The following is an 18,233-nucleotide window of genomic DNA, read 5'->3' as shown; positions in this document are numbered from 1 at the left end:
TTCCTTCCAGAGGAGTGTATGGTTGTGTGAATGAGTGTGTGCACACGGTTGCATGTGTGAATGGACACCTGCTTATGTGCATGTAACTGTTGGTGACACCCATTCAGCAAAAAAAAAAAAAAAACTAGCCTCGGTGATGAATGGCATTGTAAACACTGAACCAAGCCAAAACACCCCTGGAGACCATCCATGTTTGTGTGAGATCAGCAGAAAAAGCTCTTATCAGGCCTATTACGGTCTTTCCCCTCAGCAGCGGATGGTATGTGCTTTGCATCCTAATGTCCCAATCTATTCTTCATTAAAGCTTAACGCAGCAGTTAACGCGCCCTCTGATAGCATCACATTGTGCCCTCGCAGCAGCACAGATGAGGCCTGCTGCCGCTGATAAAGTTTCAAAATGCAATAGAGATGGAAAATATGGCTCGGAGAATGCCATCTTGGGATGCCGGCGGAGGCAACTGCCACAGCCTCCATAGATACCGATCTCATTAAGAACACTGAAGTGTTAATTTTAAGAGAGAGCTCTCCATATTTCACATGCCTCCATAATTCAGAGAGCATGCTGACGTTTGGAGGGACCTGTCATGAGGTGCCATGTGTTCCCTGGTGGATGATGCCATCTGGCCTGGTTTACAGCGGGCTGCTAAGGCCACCGTGAGGGCTCAAGCAGCTGATGTTTAACTGGCACCGACTTGAACCCTAAGCCAGGCGCAGAGTGTGTGGGCAGGAGCACTCCCACATCTACAGTCTGTTAAGTTGTACTGCCTCACTATGACAGATGTGGCAGTGCGAGTGCCAGCGTTTGCTAGAAAATACAAGACTACAAGGGACATATTCATGAACAGCATGCCAGCACGAAGTCTCGAGTCTGCAGTAAAAATAAATAAATAAAAAGAGAACATTTAATTGGAAATGTTCATAAATTTGTCACCCATCTCAAGTGAAAGAACATTTGAAAAAAAAGTGGGAACACAAAGAAGAGTACGATCTCAGAAGGAATGAATAATGGATATACAGTGGAAAGTGGATAATGGGGGGGGGGGGAGTGAGACAGATGATTGACAATGACAAGACAAGATAATAGAGAGTGATCAGAATTCACCAGGCTCTCCTTTGCATTCAGGCAACAAACCCATTTTGCACAAACCCATTAAGACTGGGCTGTTGATAGCCTTCAGGCTACTATGAAGTATTTCTATCTGCAAAATAACACCTCAAGGAGCTTGCTGGCCATTTTCAGTTGGAATTGGGGGAACTGTTATTATTTTTCATTTAGTATGCTCCCTCTGATACTTACTTAATTAGCAAATTCATCCAGCTTTCAAAAATATGCTGCTGTCAAGACAAATACTACTGCTTCGTTGGCCTCAGATCCATGCTTCCCCATTTCTCTGTCGGCCAGTTGTCGGACCCCTCTGCAGACTGAAGTATAAAGTTAGTTTTGATGTGCAGTGTGGGTGGGGCAGGACTGTGCTCCGGTTATTCTGGGCTTGTGCCTGGAGTTCTCGGCCCTTGACAGGTGGGTGGATTGGTGGTGACATGCAGCTGAGCTAGTTGATTTTGCCTCGTTGCTGGTTTGGCTGGCGTCGCGTGGCGGCCTGGGGACATGCTCTGCATGGGGGATGCTGGCTTGCGCGGCCGGCCTTAATTTTTCCAGCAATTGTGGGGTCGGCGGACTTTTATTGACGGGTGCATGGTGGCCTGCTGCTGGTGTTTTTCTCCGCTGGCTTTTGCCGTCATGTTCTGCCCCTCGCTCTCTCTCGTTTGCCCAGTCTCGCACGCGTGATACACACGGGGCTACGGGGCTGCGGGGCATTGGGTGTCTCCGTGCTCGCGCAGTGTGGGGATTGGGTTCATCACTTGATGTTGATGATTGCATGGCGTTTGGGCGTTTGGGCATTTTGGTTGTTCGGTCCGCGGTGGTGGGGGGAGCACTGGTCTGTGTTGTGTGCGCAGCGCGGTCTGTCTGGGCGCTGCTCTTCCATCGCCATTACGTTGTCAATTGGCATTTGGATGGTCGTTTTTTTGGGCGTCTGTTGGGCCAGGGTCTTCCGCGTTTGCGTCGCAGTGCCTCTGGGAGTCATATTTTTATTTATTTATTTAAATTTTTTCTCCCACCCCTATTGGCTATTAAGGTTCTTGCCTGCCTGTTGCTGGGGTCAGTGCGGCACGGTCGTGGCGTCCCACTCACTAACAACTACATTCTTTAACAGGCTTATGCGCACACATACAGACACATTCACCCACACGCACACAGACACACACAGTCTCACACATAGACACAACAAATTTAGGTTGTCCCTGGTAGAATTCCTGATGCTTTTCTTTCAGTTACTTATTTAAATTAATTGTTATTATTCCAGCTCTCCTGGCTCTGCTGTGTTGCTTATTTGTGTTTGACTGTTTCTTGTTTTCATTTCTCTCTTAGTTGTCTTACTATGTCAGCTGTTTATTGCTGCTGTTCGGCTGGTTGTCTTTATTATTTTATTATTATATTATTATTATTTGTTTGTTTGTTTTTGTTTTTCTCCGCCCAAGCCCCCTCCCCGTTCTACTGCAGGTTTTGTTGCTTTCTGCAATTGATGTTTCGCTCTTCTATTCCCTATTGTCCCCACCTTCCATCCCCCTTCTCTTGCAGGTATTGTCCTTTCTCTGTGCTGTCTGTTTGTGCCCCCCATCCCCATGTCTGCCCCCCGGTCTGGCCCAGTGACAAATCAATGCATAATTAAATAAATAATAAAACAGACAATTGAGTATATTAATACTCTCTTGTTAAAGTAAAATCTGTCTGGCACAATATGGTATCCAGCTCATCATACTCTATACCAGGCTGCTAGGCAGGACAGGTTTTTTAAAAAAAAAAGACAAATACTTGACTCAAGTAAGTCTTATCCCTCTCTCACTGTCTCTCTGTAAATGAGCTGCCTCTCCTCTGCTTTTTGTTCCTCGAAACATTCAGAGTGGTGACTCAATTGATGCCACCTCCAAGATAATATTGGAGCATTAAACTCAAGTGGTTGTCTCACTCTCTTGCTGTCTCAATTAAATGAAAAACTCTCAGGTACTGGACTTATAAGTCAAATAAAAAACAAACATTTTATATAAATCCAAATATGGAAATACTATTTCAAATTCTCTTTGTACTTGTACGTTGAACAGAGGTCAAGGTCAGAACAGCATTACTCGGTACAGTGCTGTTTGGGATTCACTAGCTTGTTCTTCTCATGTGGTGAGAATCAAAATGAAAATTGAGATCACTTACTGTAACCCATTGACTCTATTTTTGGTGAGTGCAGCTCTCTCTGTGGAGAAAATGCAGTCTCTGCTATTTAGGAAACAGTTCTGTTTTTCACTTCACAGTTTTGCATTTGTTAGATAACCCCATCACTTAAAAATAATTTTGGTATACCACTACTAATTTGCACCAGAAAACCTATTTTGAAAGAAATGTAATATCACCCTAATTTTTTCATATCTGCAAAATCCCCAATGTTCATACTGGACAACACAAAGCACTTGGTTAAGGTAAGGGAAAGATTGCAGTCTTGGTTAGATTTTTGAAAAAATCAGAGGGGACAAGATGTGTTTATATTTCTATATTTACATTTCTATATAAACATAATTTTAAGGAGGCAGGGTGGTGTCAGAAGTGTGAATACTCATCTACATACTTTTGGGGGAAATTAAAGGGTAATCTATGGTATTATGTGCAAGTTGCAGGGTATTGGTTGCAACTCTATATCCCAAACCCACTTTGTGATTTATCCCAATGAGACAGATTTTATCATTTTACAAACCTTACTAAAGGAAGTAAATGCATTTCATAGTGAGAGTGAACTTGAAGTAAAACTCACATTGACTGTAATGGTCTTGATTTTCAACCCTGCTTGTTTTGGATATTTGTACTTTGACAGTGTGTTTTGACATTGTTTGTATCTTGAAAACCTGAAGCTGGATATTCTTTCATGGTTTATCATTGAACACTTCCAGTAGAGTGCTTTGGATTTAAGTGCCTTGCTTAAGTGCACCTCGGTGGAAGTTTAGGACAGTGTTAATCATTGTCACTCTGTGATCAGATTTATACCATATCAAACTCTTCTAACTTTATCAGCTGTGGAGGAGAATCCATCACGGTGTCGTGTTCCATTCAGTCTCAGTATAATTGATTAATGTAACCAGGGATGCAGCATCTCGCCCCTAAATGAGTTTGAGATTGACACTCAAGTTTATTAGGCTCCTGGCTGCAAACTGTTTGGACTGGTGGAGTGTAATTAAAGCGCTCACCCTGGCACCTATCATAATGCAAGCAATCACCCTGTTGTGCTGACTATAGCTTTATGTTTTACACACATTCATGTATGTGCACACAGAGACACACCTTGTTTTCTGTTGGGGTAAATTGTGCCACTTAAGCACAAATATGTAATTTAGTGAAACTGTACCCTCAGACGTTATGATGTAAACTAAGTAGTGGTACACATTTAGTTGTCTGCCTTCTTTGTTTCAAAAGGAGAAAATTTCCCAGCGGAGATTTTTTGTGATTTGATTTAAATTATTTGTTTAGGAGTGGCTTGACCTCTTGAACCACATCTTGCTCTGGGGACCACAGCTTTCTTTTTTGTGTTTATAATGCTCTTCTTTCCAACTTTCTTACTGCCTTGACAGGGTTAGGGAATGAAAAGTCTACTCTTAATTTTGGAAAGATAAAACAAAGGAGCAAAACTTAGAAATGTGTCCCTGAAAGATAGCAGGGTAGAAAGGTAGAGAGAATGGTGAGAAATCTGCTAACAGCACAGAGATTTAGTTATATATTGCAGGTAAACTCTACTGGTAAAAGAAATAATAATTACTAGATAGATAGATACTAGAGTATCACTATAAAATAAAATTATATTATTAATACTTTGCAAGCCATGGCTCTGGCCCTGATGATGATGATGATAAAAAAAATGAAAAAAAAAATAGAGTGAACTATTTAATAGAGCACTTCTCACAAAACTCCTTATCACTAAACTAATGAGAGCTGGACTACCATTTTATGTCCAATTACCTCTTTCGTAAGTGGCTGTTATGACATGCTGTTGAGCACCTGTCGATTTTCTTCCTCTGACTGGTTGAGCCTTGACTCTTGTGGTGTTCAGCATCAATTACAAGCTCTGCAGTAGCTTGGAGAGTGACCCCTCTGTCTCTCTGTACATCAAACATAGCTTATATAGGGTATGTTAGGGTATGTATCTGTTAGGTACCATAGAAGGGTTTGAGTCTGCAAAGTAAAAGGTCAAACCCATAGAAGGGTACAGTACTATTTTGAGGTAACAAAACAAGGGGTTAGAGGTCAAATTCTATAGAAGGGTTCAGTCCCTACATAACCACCAATCACTGCTCTCCCCTTAGGAGGTCAGTGACCCTCTGTCTTGCTGCTACAGTGCTATTTTGAACTGTTATGAGTCAAGTAGATAAGTATTGGATACTACATTCTAAATCCAACTTCTATAGATCTTTGCAAATCCATCAGTTATTAAATGAGAAAACTCCAGGACTTTTTTGAATCCCTGTTGTGGAGGGTGAACTTTCTGAAAGGTTAATGACATAGTTTTTGTTCCTGAGTAGTTGCCAGTCTCCTTTTGATTTTTTTTTTCTTTTGGCTCTAAAAATGTAAAGCAAATCACATGAGCAATGACTTCACAGGAATTGCTGTCATATATGTACTGATGGAGAGAAATAGATTCACAATAATACAGCACTGAGGTGTGATACCTTTAGTAGAGGGTACCTCTAATAATGGCTCAAGGCTCGGTGTGCTTGAAAGTTGATTTCACAGTTGTTAAATTGCGTCACAGCACTCCAAGCTCAGAATATCTCGAGGCAATGGAGCCAATGCACTTATCCTTCCGTGTGAAAAAACATCCCATCTTACAATTTGGATCCGCTTCAGTCTTTCCAACTTTGTGAAGACTCTGTTGTCTCACTCTTGTTTTGCCTCTCAGACGTGATAAATTACTGGCGGTCTGTCTCTAGATTTATGACCTGCTGCCTTGCTGTGTGGCATTATGAAGTTGGAACGAGAGACACAATCTAATATTCTATACTTAAATGATGAATAATGTCACACACACACCCACACATAGCCACTAGGTATCAAAGCAGTGGAATATTAAGCATGCCCAAACTCAATTTGAAATCCACTGGTGGGAAAATGGCGTTTCTAATGGAGGAGGGAGACCATCAGATTTGAGCTGTTTTTCTGTGGCACTGCCGGCGCTATCAATTTGAGAAGGTGATTTGGATGGCGAGGAGCTGGCTTCGACAGGTAATCTGGTACAGCCATTAGTGCCTCTTAAGCGGTTGGGTCTCAGTGTCACACCTTGTCCATCAATCTCTATTTGGTGAAACATGGACTTTCCATTTCCGGGGACGCTCTCTCACAAGTCCAACAGACCCCTTTCCCCCACAGATTTTTCTTCAGAGCAGGTAACCACATGGTGATAGTATGGCACAAGTGCTGACACCCCAAATCGACATCAGAGGCTAATGTAGTGGAAATGGATGAACTGACCTGCCACATCAACCACCACCAACCCCCAGCCCTCTGTTAAACCCCCCGCCCCCCTTTATCTAACCACTCTGATAAGGGGCCACGACCTGGGAGGGGCCCCTGATTGCAAGAGGTAATTAATGCTAAAAGGGACATGTTCATAAAAAGGAGAGGAATAATAGAAAACTGTAATGTCCTCATCAGATACGAGAAGATGAGTGTCTGTGCTAGGATAAGGGATGATAGCTCTTATGCAGCCAACCTTTTGCAAATGCAAGACACATAGCATAATTATTTAACTACACAATGTTTTGTGATTAAATAAATATAATCTTTCCATATTTAATTACAATAATTTTCAAATAGCTTAGAAACCGACTCCCAAGACAAGTGGGTTGCAAAGGTACAGTAATCCATCATTGTTAATGGGAAGCTGGCAGTTGCAAAGTTGCATCAGAAAGGTATTATCAGGATTTCAACCTGTACATTTTTAAAGTAGTTCTTTACATATTAACCTGCACAGCCCTTACATGTAAATGAAGAAAGAGCTGGAACTAACAGTTGTGTTTATTATCTGCCAATCTGCCATTGTGCCAATTAATTGTCTGGTCGATAAAATGTCAGAAAAAAATCCATATATATAATTTAAAAAAAATAGAATATTATATAATTTGCCAGAACCAAAGGTGACATCTTCAAATTGCTTGTTTTGTTCAACCAACACTCCAAAACCCAAAAAATATTCAGTTACCTATTATATATGATAAATAACTGCAGCAAATCCACAGCTGGAACAAGTGAATGTTTGGAATTTTTGTTTAAAAAAATTGCTTTCTGAAAATTGTTGCTGATAAATTTTCTGTCAATTGACTAATCCATTAATCATTTCAGCCCTAAAATGAAGGAATATTTGAGTTCACTTTCACACTAAATTACAGTATTTTGTTCTAAAATAAAGCCTTAAACCACAGCCATCTATAGTAACACTCTTCAGTCATGTTGAGATCCATAATTTGCAATTCTGGATGGCTAAAAGATATACCAAAATGAGTAACTGTCAGCTACATAAAGCTCAAAATTGCAGAATTACAGCTTTAAATTGTAGTTAACTTCTTTACTGATATCTAGTCATACTTTAGCCCTTAAGACATGTAAAAATATATCTCAACAAGTCAATTTCAAAGCACTGGGGAAAATTCCACAATGATTTTAGGGAATGGCAGAAATTAACAAAGTCTTCCATCCCGCTGCAAGTGACCTTTTTAAAGGTCAAAGTGTGGGAGGAGGGTAAAAATCTAATTCTAATAAAGTCCATTGACTTTGCGCAGCTTTTAGTTTAAATGGCACTTGCAATGAAAAGCTTTCATTCATGCTGCAGCACAATCAATCAGCGGCAAGAAGTGCATTTATTTCCTGTTAAAGCTGAACAACCAGGAAAACCCAACCAGTGTGTGGATGATTGACAAGTTGGTTGGCCCAGAAAAGTTGGCCATGTCTGAAAGTTTTTCTGTCAGTGGCTGTCGCACAGAGCCTCCAGATATTTGGAGATCTGTTTCTCAGTGTGATATAATTTTATTAACAACATCATTCATTTAGAACTTTTTGAAGCTACCTGGTTTGTGACCATTTTTAATTTAAAGACAACAGAAATAAAGGTCTTGGACATCATATTTGTTGGGGTTGATGGTATGATATTTTAAAATTTGTCTTTCTTTCCATATGTCTTAGCCTCAGTGAATCCTGTGGCGTTATTACATATATACTTTATGTATCTGGGTGCAGGAGCCAATTTCAAATATTTTGAATGTTCCTGCTGTGGAGTACCTGCTATACTGGGACTATATAGCACCATGGATGTTTGTCACTTGCTGACTCGCTTGCAAGCTTCATGTGTATTGATGAGCGGGATAAAAGGCTGGGATGTTTGATGATCGGTTTGTCAGACTGCAACCATGACGTTTAATGAGAGACAAATGTTAAAAGGTGCTTTGTTCATGGAGGATAAGGGAAGTGACGGCAATCACATCCTTGACGAAACAATTACCCTCCTCTCAGTCTGCTGCCACAGCTGACACTCTGAGGCCAAGATGGGAGCCTGTGCCCCACTGTTCAACTCTCTCACCACCTCCACTTTTATCCTGTCACCCACCCACCCCAATTTTTGGTCTTGTTTTTCACCTCGCCATAACTGTAATTAGTACTTGTGCTCTGACATGGGTGTGCACGTATTAGTCTGTGCACGTGTGTAAGAGAGTGTGTGCTGCTGTAATGGGGGATAAAGCTGAGTAGCAATAGGTCGACTTCCAAAGCGATCGATTCTCAATTGCCATAGAAGCGCTTTTCTCCTGTTTTTTTGCCAATTCAACACATGATTAAAGCCGGCGGGGCAATTACCATTCATCTAGAAGGAGACAGGAAGAACAGGCCCTCAAAGACATGTGAAAATCAATCCATTATGAGCTTCCTCCTCCCTCTGTTTCTTTCTTTCTCCCTCTCCCTCTTGTCCCTACCGTTATTACTCCCCTCCTCAGTGCTCTGCGTCTCCCCCCACTGTAGGCTAATTTAAATCTTTCTGTCCCCCTTTCCATCACTATCCATCCTCATTGCTCTGTCTGTGTTTTCTTTATCCCTGGTCACCATCATTACTTCCTTTGGTGTCATTCAGACACTTTTCCTTCTGTTATTATACTCATCAGCAAAGCTTCCTCCGCCTTTCTTTTATCAGCCCTTGATCCACTAAGAGAGACTATTGATCCTTTGATTTGACATCCCTGTAAAGGAACAGTTTTATCTGAAATAACTTTTAACAAAAAAAGAAGACCGCTTAATGTGTGAATAGAGGAAGGCAAATTGTGCTTACCGTGTTTACCACCAAAAAATAAATCATATGCTCCTTATTGTGTACATAAATAGATATAGCAGCAGTAGAGTTGACAGATTCCAATATTATAACAACAGCAGATTATATAACCTAAATGACCTGTGGTTGAGATCTGACCAGCATGTTAAATGTTCCATTTATGTCCTGATGAAACAAGACAGTTTCATCAAGTTTTATGAAATTCAAATAAAATTCCTATAATTTACAGGTACCTTGTGGAGTTTTTGACCACTAGTAGTGGTTTGAACAATGTTTTTAAGAGTAGGACCCCATTTTGTTTCCATCCCGCGAGCATGTCTGTGACCTTATGCACATACATGCCTATGGTTTTACGCTGTTCCTCTGATTGACAGTTGGTGGTGGTAACGCACCAAGAAACGTAGTAACCTGCCAACAAAGGTGAGGAAGAAAACTGTGCTAGCAAACATGGATGTAAACAAAACTGTTTATATGAACGCTCCTCATGATGCCTCCGAGTTCTTCAGATAACACTGTATTGTCTCAGGCAACATTGCCCGTGACCAAAGAAAAACCTTTATAGAACTCTACAGTTAGAATATGCCCGAGTGTTATGCAGCTACACTAAACAGTTAAACTGTCTCTGTTCTTCATGTGGTTAATGTAACTTGTCTGCTTTTCCTCATGTGCAGTGATGCAACCTTGCTCTGTGGGATTTGTTATTTCCTACGCAGCTGTCATTACTATATACATCCAGAACTCATCCATTGTACATGTTTAGTTTCATTAAAACGCTACTCAGGTAAACAGAGAAACAGAGTGGGATGTAATATTGGAAATGGAAGATGTGTACACTCTTTATAATTGCTTTTTTAAGTGGGACTGTCCCAGGTCTGGCTCATTCATAGAGAGAGTCTGGGTCTCAGGTCATTAAATCTGGGAAATAATGTGGGTGAATTCATTAAGGTCTGATGATTGTTGACGGCACACATGGGTTGAGAATAGGCAGAGATAAGGCAAAGTCTTGGTAATTGGACTTCTTTAGACACCAAGGCCTCACCTATAGTTTGAGGAAATAGGATATAAAATTATCTACAGCTGACACACATGCAAATGCTGCTTCACACACATCGAGAGTACACTGACTTACAATTTCAAAAGGGACTGCTGTAAAACACACACACACACACACACACACACACACACACACACACACACACACACACACACACACACACACACACAAATATCAGTTGAGCTTAAGGAAATGCCTGCCCCAACAATCATCTCATTTATGATAATATAAAAAATTCTATTAGCTGCTGTTACTCATGAAAAGTGATAAGCTGCGTGTGTGTGTGTGTGTGTGAAAGGTGACAGCTGGGTACAATCCAAGGCCCAAGAACTTGGCTCTTTACTCTAAAATCACACAGCCGAATCCTTGTTCATCAAAACTGAGAGGTGTAGACTCTCTTCCCCGACGCAGCAGAAGAGCGTGACTGATTGAAGTAGATTTCCCCTCGCAGAGCTTTGCATTGCAGCAGAATAGCAAAACACGCAAAGACAGTCGAGTGGACAGACGTGGTCTGGCTGATAAGTAGCAGCTCAACCTCCACCCTCCACCACAGGATGAGGTCAGGTCCACAAAGACTGTAGAATTGTGATGATACTATATATTTGTGTGGAGGCAAGTGAATGGTCAACTGTGTGTGTGTGTGTGTGAGAGAGAGAGAGAGAGAGAGAGAGAGAGAGAGAGAGAGCACTGGTGGAAACCTAGACATCAGATCCTGGGCTCACATCAGATTGAGATGATAACATTTTGAGTTGATTATGTCTACTGGATACTAGTGCACACACTTCACCACTGTGACACATTATTCAATCTCAATGAGTTAATTAAGCCTTAATTACAAAGTCAGCCAACCACTATAACCATGAATATTACACCAAATATAATATTTTCATTATTGCAGCAGTATTTCAATTAAATCAAGATACAATTAGGGTTGAATGTTGTCCTGTGGTTTTTAAATTACTACTTCCTGAGATTATATCACTAATGTCCTTCACACCATGACTTAATTTGGATTGAAGAGAACAAATGCACCAATTATTCCGAAATGGCCTATACACAGTTTTAAATGTTAAAAAGCACAATGTCGGCCATATAGAATAGTTTGATCTTCTGTTTCTTGGCTTGTCATTTTAGCAGTTCTAATATGTTTGAATGAGCCTATAGGGAAGCACGTGCTTTTCTGAGGTAACTGCTGTTTGCAGTGATTTGGAAGAAGAATCTGTCGCTTGTAGCTATTTCAGCATGGATTCTATCCAGTTGTTTGGGTGGTTTTAGTTATGGGGGTAGTGTTGAGGACGTGTTACAATGCTAAGGCACTTGATGCTTTGTCTGTTTAATGCCCCCTCTGCACTGATCAACTCACTTCATTGGCAAAATTATTCCTAAGAACAACATTTTGTCACACAGGTGGATTATAAGCTGCCATTTTAGCATGAAAAGTTACTGTAAAGTAATTAAATAACTGCATATCAAATTTAAGTATTTATGACAATTGCGATAGTCTTAACACTTCTGTGTTGAAGTTTTTTGTGATATCAACTTTTAAATTATCCTGATGAAGTACTTTTTTGTTTCTAGAAAATGAGACAATCTCTGTGAAAATGATGAAAATTTGGTGCATTGAAAAATGAATTCAGTCTAATACAGCAGTCCTCCAATAAATCCTACCTTCATGAAGGGTATTATGTTAAATTTTTGCTTGAACTGTTAGAGAGTTTACACAGCTCTTTTTTGTCATGCAATGCACCAGCACCACCAACTGCAGCCTCCAAAATGATCATACTGTTGATCGTACAAAGCAACGCATTTACATCAATTTCCACAGACTGATTTGATGGCAACATGGATTGGCACACAGCAAATACTTAAGATAGGTACTGAGCATTTGAAATGCAGATGCAAAGTGATAATGTAGTTTGTGCTGGAAAAACTAAAGAATCTTAAACACCGTCAATCACTTAATAACGTTATCAGTCCTCAGACCTTCATCCGGTAAAATTTATAAGTGTTATCAACAATTTGCTGACATAATTTGTTAACTTATTTTTTCCAGGATGTCAGAAAGAAAAGCTTACAGAATGCAATCACATTACCACACACATACTGCAAAATAAAACATGGGATAAATGTTTTGACATAAGGCCACTCTTTCTCAAAATGCAATTCCACATTACTTTGTGTGACTAATGGTAGCCCCAAATGATTCCTTTCGTCCATCAACAGAATTACAAATAAGCACATATCACCATAAAACAGTACATGCCCCGAAGGCCAGATAGCAATGAAATTGATTGATAATCTGCGAATAGGATCACAGCAAAAATGATCTCTGGAAATTAATGAGGCTATTATATCAACACATTTTCTTTTCATACTGGAGTCCATAGTACCCTCTATTCTAATGAATTGCCACGAGTAAAGAGTGCTTTTTAGGTGGCAGACCTTGGTTGGTTGTTAATCATTTAAATGGCACAGTACCAATTAAAGCCCACAGTGCTGGGTGTTAAGGCTTTTAACTGGCCCCAGATTACCCTAGATCACTCCACTAAGAACCTTTAATTACCATCCTTAACCAGGAGAAGGCCTGAATCAATGAATATATCAATGTGTGGATAAATTCATAGAGTGAGCTGCTTTTGTCTAATTGCCATGATTGACTTTTAGGGGAGGGTTATTTATGTATTTGAGATTGTATTGAGAGTGAGAGAGAATATGAAGTTGTGAGCACAGACATAGTTGCATTGGAGACAGGTCAAGGGAAAATTTGGGAGTTCTCCGTAGTCCCTATGTTGCATTAATGATTGGCATCTGCAGTTTCAGTTCAGCTAAATGTGAGCAGTTAGAAGAGGTGTTGTGTAAAATGAATTCATAAAAAGCTCAGTGGGGCCTCGCAGCAAGTGATGCTAATCGCTTCTTGTGTATCTCATTATACCAAATGGAACTAAAGCAAACCACTGTCCAGAAACAATTAAATTATATGCATGCAAAGTGAAATCATTTGTCAATTATGTTATCTTGTCATTTCATCCAATAAGGTTTGGATTCCTTCTCATTGCGTTTCTCTGTTGTCGCCAGTGCCAGTGTCATAATACTGACAATGACTTGCACAAGATGAGGCTTCCCTTCTTATGGAGCACAAGATATGTCATTAATTAAAGAGAAGAAAAAGACCCTGACAGGGAAATTGAATTAATTATATGATCTTGGAAAGTAACAAAATGTGGTAAATTTCTCATGAGACTGAAGATATGGCCAGCTATCATAACCGAGAAATTTAATTCAACATTAGGAGCTGTTATAAAACCACATGATACATTTTCATGAAATAGCAAGGGAGACCATAAGTTAAATTATGACAATTTGGAGAAAGTGCTGCTGAAATTTGGTAGGATGCTTTTGTTAGGTTAAATCTTTTCATCGTGAGAAAAAGTGGCTGGCTTTTCCCCTAGCCACACATGCTGATTTGAACTTACATCGTTTATTTTAATTGGGTTTCAGGAGCTGATAAAACATACTTGGCATACTAAAAGACAATTTGGGGGATTTATGCATAGCTGTAATATTCTCTGTACTGGCTATGTTCTGCATCAGGGGCGTCACAGACATTATGAGAGGCAGCGACCCACTTTGTAAAGCACCCGGTGTGGAGCTTTGTTTAAAAAGTTAGACTTAAGCTGATTTACCTATTGCAGTGATCAGCAACCATAAGCTCCAAGAAATCTACTCTGCAAGTTTAATAGAATGGGGGTTCATATTTTAAATAAATTATAGAAGCAATGACAATTTCCCCCAAATCTTCATACACATTACAAGGTTTCAAGACAAATCATTATAATCTGTACATGGCGTACATGGAAACTAGTCATAACTGCTAAGTAAATGCCTTCATCATGACACGGATAGTTACACACAAAGAGAGTGCACAGGGAAAAAAATCAGTTCTGCAGCAGCAGGAGTGATAACAACAGAATGCTAATAATAACTGTAATAACTATAATTTATTTGGTCCAGAAGTACACTTAAGCCAAAGAGAGCAGAAGGGCAGCGATTATATCCCTCTTGCACAATATATATAAACTACAATCCACACCTGCAGCAAGAGTTAAGTGGCGCATCCTCAGTCCTACAAATCTGGCACACAAAGCTTGTTTACAAGCCTCCATCTCATGGCGTAAGTTTGTTTTTTCATAGGCTGTCAAAGTTCCCCTTCTTTGCCTGTTGCAGTGAAACCATGTAATGCTATTAGTCAGCTTTTGCATTTCGACACTCTGAGAGTGCTTCAAAATTCATCTCATGATGTTTTTCTTTCTCCCCGAGCTCATCTTCAAGGCTCTGGCAGCCGCTTAATTTTCACTATCAGCAAAACCATGGCCCTTCGTGTTGTTAACCAATACACTGCTCTGTCCCAAATCTGTTATTTTTAAAATAATTTCAGCAAAGTATCTGAGGAGTGATGCCTTTGTTGAGCTATTTCACAGCCCATTTCCTAATTGCCATCCTCAGCTCAATCAGCCGTGTGTTCCACTATTCGGCTTGTTGTTCCTGATTCTGTTGCTAACAACAAATGCTCTGCTCACTCTGTTTCTGTCTTTTCACTGCCCTGTCATATAAACACCCACAGACATGATCACCAGCACACACACACATTGTCATGAACAGAGGCATGCACAGACACACCTTACGTAAACACACAAAGACCAGCTGCCTATCAGATTGGAACAGCTGGAATGAACACGTAAAAACCAGCGCTAAGAGGTTGCAATCAAATTCTGAGCACCACCAACACAATTCAGGAAAGGATCTGATGAACAGATGGAAAGTCAGGCAGCTGACGGCGTGCTGCTTGGTATGAGCCAGACTTCAGGCTCCCCAGTTTTATAATACAGGATTAGTCACAATAGAAATCGCCAAGTATTTACAGTGAATGTGAAGAATTTGTATCCTAAAGCAACAGTAGCAAAACCATAATGTAAAATTGTGTCATCTTAAGTTTTACTGAAGTCTGTCAGTATATTCAGCAAAGTACCCATATGCAGGCAGAGTGACCCCCATAATTTTTACATTATGTGTTATACCATTACCAATGACGCATTAACATGTAAGCAGCTTTTTCTAGTTGTAGCTGGTTGAGAATTGGCTATTTTAAACTACTTGTTGTATGTGTAGTTTAATCTATTGTGTAACACAGCATATGGTATTTATAAGTTAATTATAGACTTGGTATATAAAATCTGTATCAAAGACAAGAAATTGTAGAATAATAAATTCTTGTCGCTGTCAAAAAAAAGTACAAATGAGTACAAAGTACAATATTTTCAAAAAATGGAAATTTTTAATGTATTTATACCTCAAAGTTGTACTTAATTGTTGTACTTATAAAAAAGTAGTCATTCCTATTCCACTGCTGGTGGTCGACAGTGTGTGGTTGTTGTGAAGTGCTATATATGACACAGTAATTGTGGCACAAAGCAACAGATATGCAAGAATCACACACAGCAACATGCAAAGACAGTTACATATGCAGTCACACACATTCACCAAGCGGCCGTTTACGTGAGTGAAAGGACGCTGCCCTGTAATTACAGACTATGACAATATGTCTGCTGCCCTTTGTTCCTCAGACTCCCTCGCAATCTCCCTCCATCCGTCCCCAAAGCCACAGACCCTTTTGCTTCTATGTAATGACCACTGAAACGGGTCATTCTGTCTTATTGACACAGCCATACACACACATACGTACATGTACACGTACATTATGGCATGTCGGTACTGGGGATCACAGTTCCAACAGTAATGACTGCTGTTGTGGATCACGGTCCCAGTTAATGACCTCTGCGACGGGTTGAGGAAAGTGTCTGCCTTGCTGCCGGTGTCGCTCTGTTCATCTGTCAGCAAAACTCTGGAGGTCACGGCCTATACCCATTGACAATAACAGCTCCTGCAGTTATGAATGAATTCATTCATTCATCTATACTTGAAGAAAACGCACACCAAGCAAGTCGTGGGCCCCATGTCCATTAGAGCGACACGGATGTTGACACACCTCTTCCTCCGGCAATCCCACATTGGGGGGCTGGATCATGGCCCCAAGACTTAATGATTCGCAAGGCGACAGATGGAGGGGACACATGGAGATGATGGTCCGCCTTCCATCACCACACACACATACACATGCACCACACTTTTAAAATGAGCTGATTCTTCCTTTGGTTGTAGAAGGGCCTGAAATATTTGTGCCTCAACAGCTTGTAGAAGGACTGTTTACGTTTCAGCTTTTCAGGAGCCATGTTGTTTGCAGCATGTTGAATATTGTGAATATAAAATGCAATGCCATTTCAGCATATTCCATTTTACTGAACTGAGTGCCCTCCATCCCCTAAGGGTTTGAATTAGGAATGTTCTTTGGTACCCAGAAACACAGTTACCACTTAAAGGTAGCATCTCTGAAAATGCTTGCATAGGTCCAGTGGGAGCAGAATTTAGATGAGGCTGGAGAGAAAGCATAATCTCCTCAATTTCATTGTTTTCCCATTTCTACATTATTTCCATGAAACACATGCATCTCAAGGCCCTACTCAGAGATTGAATGTGGCGAATGTAATTCGGTCTGCGCTCCCCTGGGCGTTGCATAGGTGTTAGTGACTTGACTGACTTTAGCCTGCAAGGCCCTGATGGGATCTGTGCCACCCGTGTACCTCATAATCTCTCTGGAACAACACTGTCCCCCAGCACAAGTCTCTACCTGGCCACAGGAAAGGGTGTGTGTGTGTGTGTGTGTGTGTGTGTATTTGTGTGGTTATTATTGCATGTATTTGTCTGGCTGTCTCCCTGAGTTTTTGTCTAATTCTCTGCCTGGTTGTATGATTGACTTCTGTCTATCTCGCTCCCTTTTCCTACCCTCTCTCCATGGCAACAAAAGCAGCTTCTAAGCATCTCCACACCCAATTATCTCCCTTCCTCAGGCATCTCGGACTCTCTGCACTCCTCTTGTCCCCAAACATTCATATTCAATTTTATACTTAAACACAAACACACACACACACACACACACACACACACACACACACACACACAGAGAAGATTTTGGGAAAATCTATATTCCTAATTTTTTTTACAACATTGTGTTGTATTATGTTGTGTGAAAACACAAGTTAGTGGCAGGATAAATTCCTCAAATCAATCTTAAGTTATAAAGTTCTTCTTTACCCTTTCAAAGGTTTCCTACACTGTGCAAAAATTACAAAAACAACACTGATGTTGGTATTATATCTGCACACTAGAATAACAGTATAATGAGCCAAAAAAATTATGCGTGTAATACAGTGCGTCAAATGAATGAAATAGATTACCAAATGAATCAGAAATTTTTATGACAGCTGTGGCAGGTTATGGAAACTGAATCAGTTGGTTATGACAAAAATGAAAAAATAATGGTCAATAAAAAACCAAAACAACTCTTGTAAACTTTTCTAACCAAAAAGAGCAATTTTGCAACGTTGGCATCAGACTCTTGTCAGAAATCAAGGGGAACATTTGTCTCCATGTTGTATGAGACTGACATTTTGGTTTTGGACGATAAAGGCAGTTGTTGAGGTCACCGCTCTGAAGGGGCACGAGCCAGGTAGCTGGTTCTGGCTGAGAGGGAGCACGTCTCTCCTGGCACTGAGGTCGGTTCCCATGGGTCATAGACTTTGGGCCTCTCCCAAACTTGGCCGGTCTTTCAGACTGAAGTCATGCTGATTAAACAGACTTTTGTTGTTGTTTAGGGTGCCTACAGATGTGGG

At 40.5% G+C, this 18,233-nt stretch overlaps 1 protein-coding gene across 1 annotated transcript in view; it reads left to right on the top strand.

Moving 5' to 3' along the window:
• Positions 1-658, top strand: part of LOC119895454 (mucin-2-like) — a 16,880-nt gene extending 16,222 nt beyond the window's left edge. The window contains exon 4 of the mRNA XM_038708603.1: positions 555-658. Within this exon, the coding sequence (XP_038564531.1) occupies positions 555-658 (104 nt within the window). The remainder of the gene's footprint in view (positions 1-554) is intronic.
• The last annotated feature ends 17,575 nt before the right edge of the window (positions 659-18,233 follow it).

The sequence above is a fragment of the Micropterus salmoides genome, unplaced genomic scaffold, assembly GCF_014851395.1.
Source record: "Micropterus salmoides isolate LMB-PRFRI ecotype aquatic unplaced genomic scaffold, ASM1485139v1 Ms_hic_scaffold_9, whole genome shotgun sequence".
NCBI lineage: Eukaryota > Metazoa > Chordata > Actinopteri > Centrarchiformes > Centrarchidae > Micropterus > Micropterus salmoides.
This window is presented reverse-complemented; position numbering and strand designations above follow the sequence as displayed.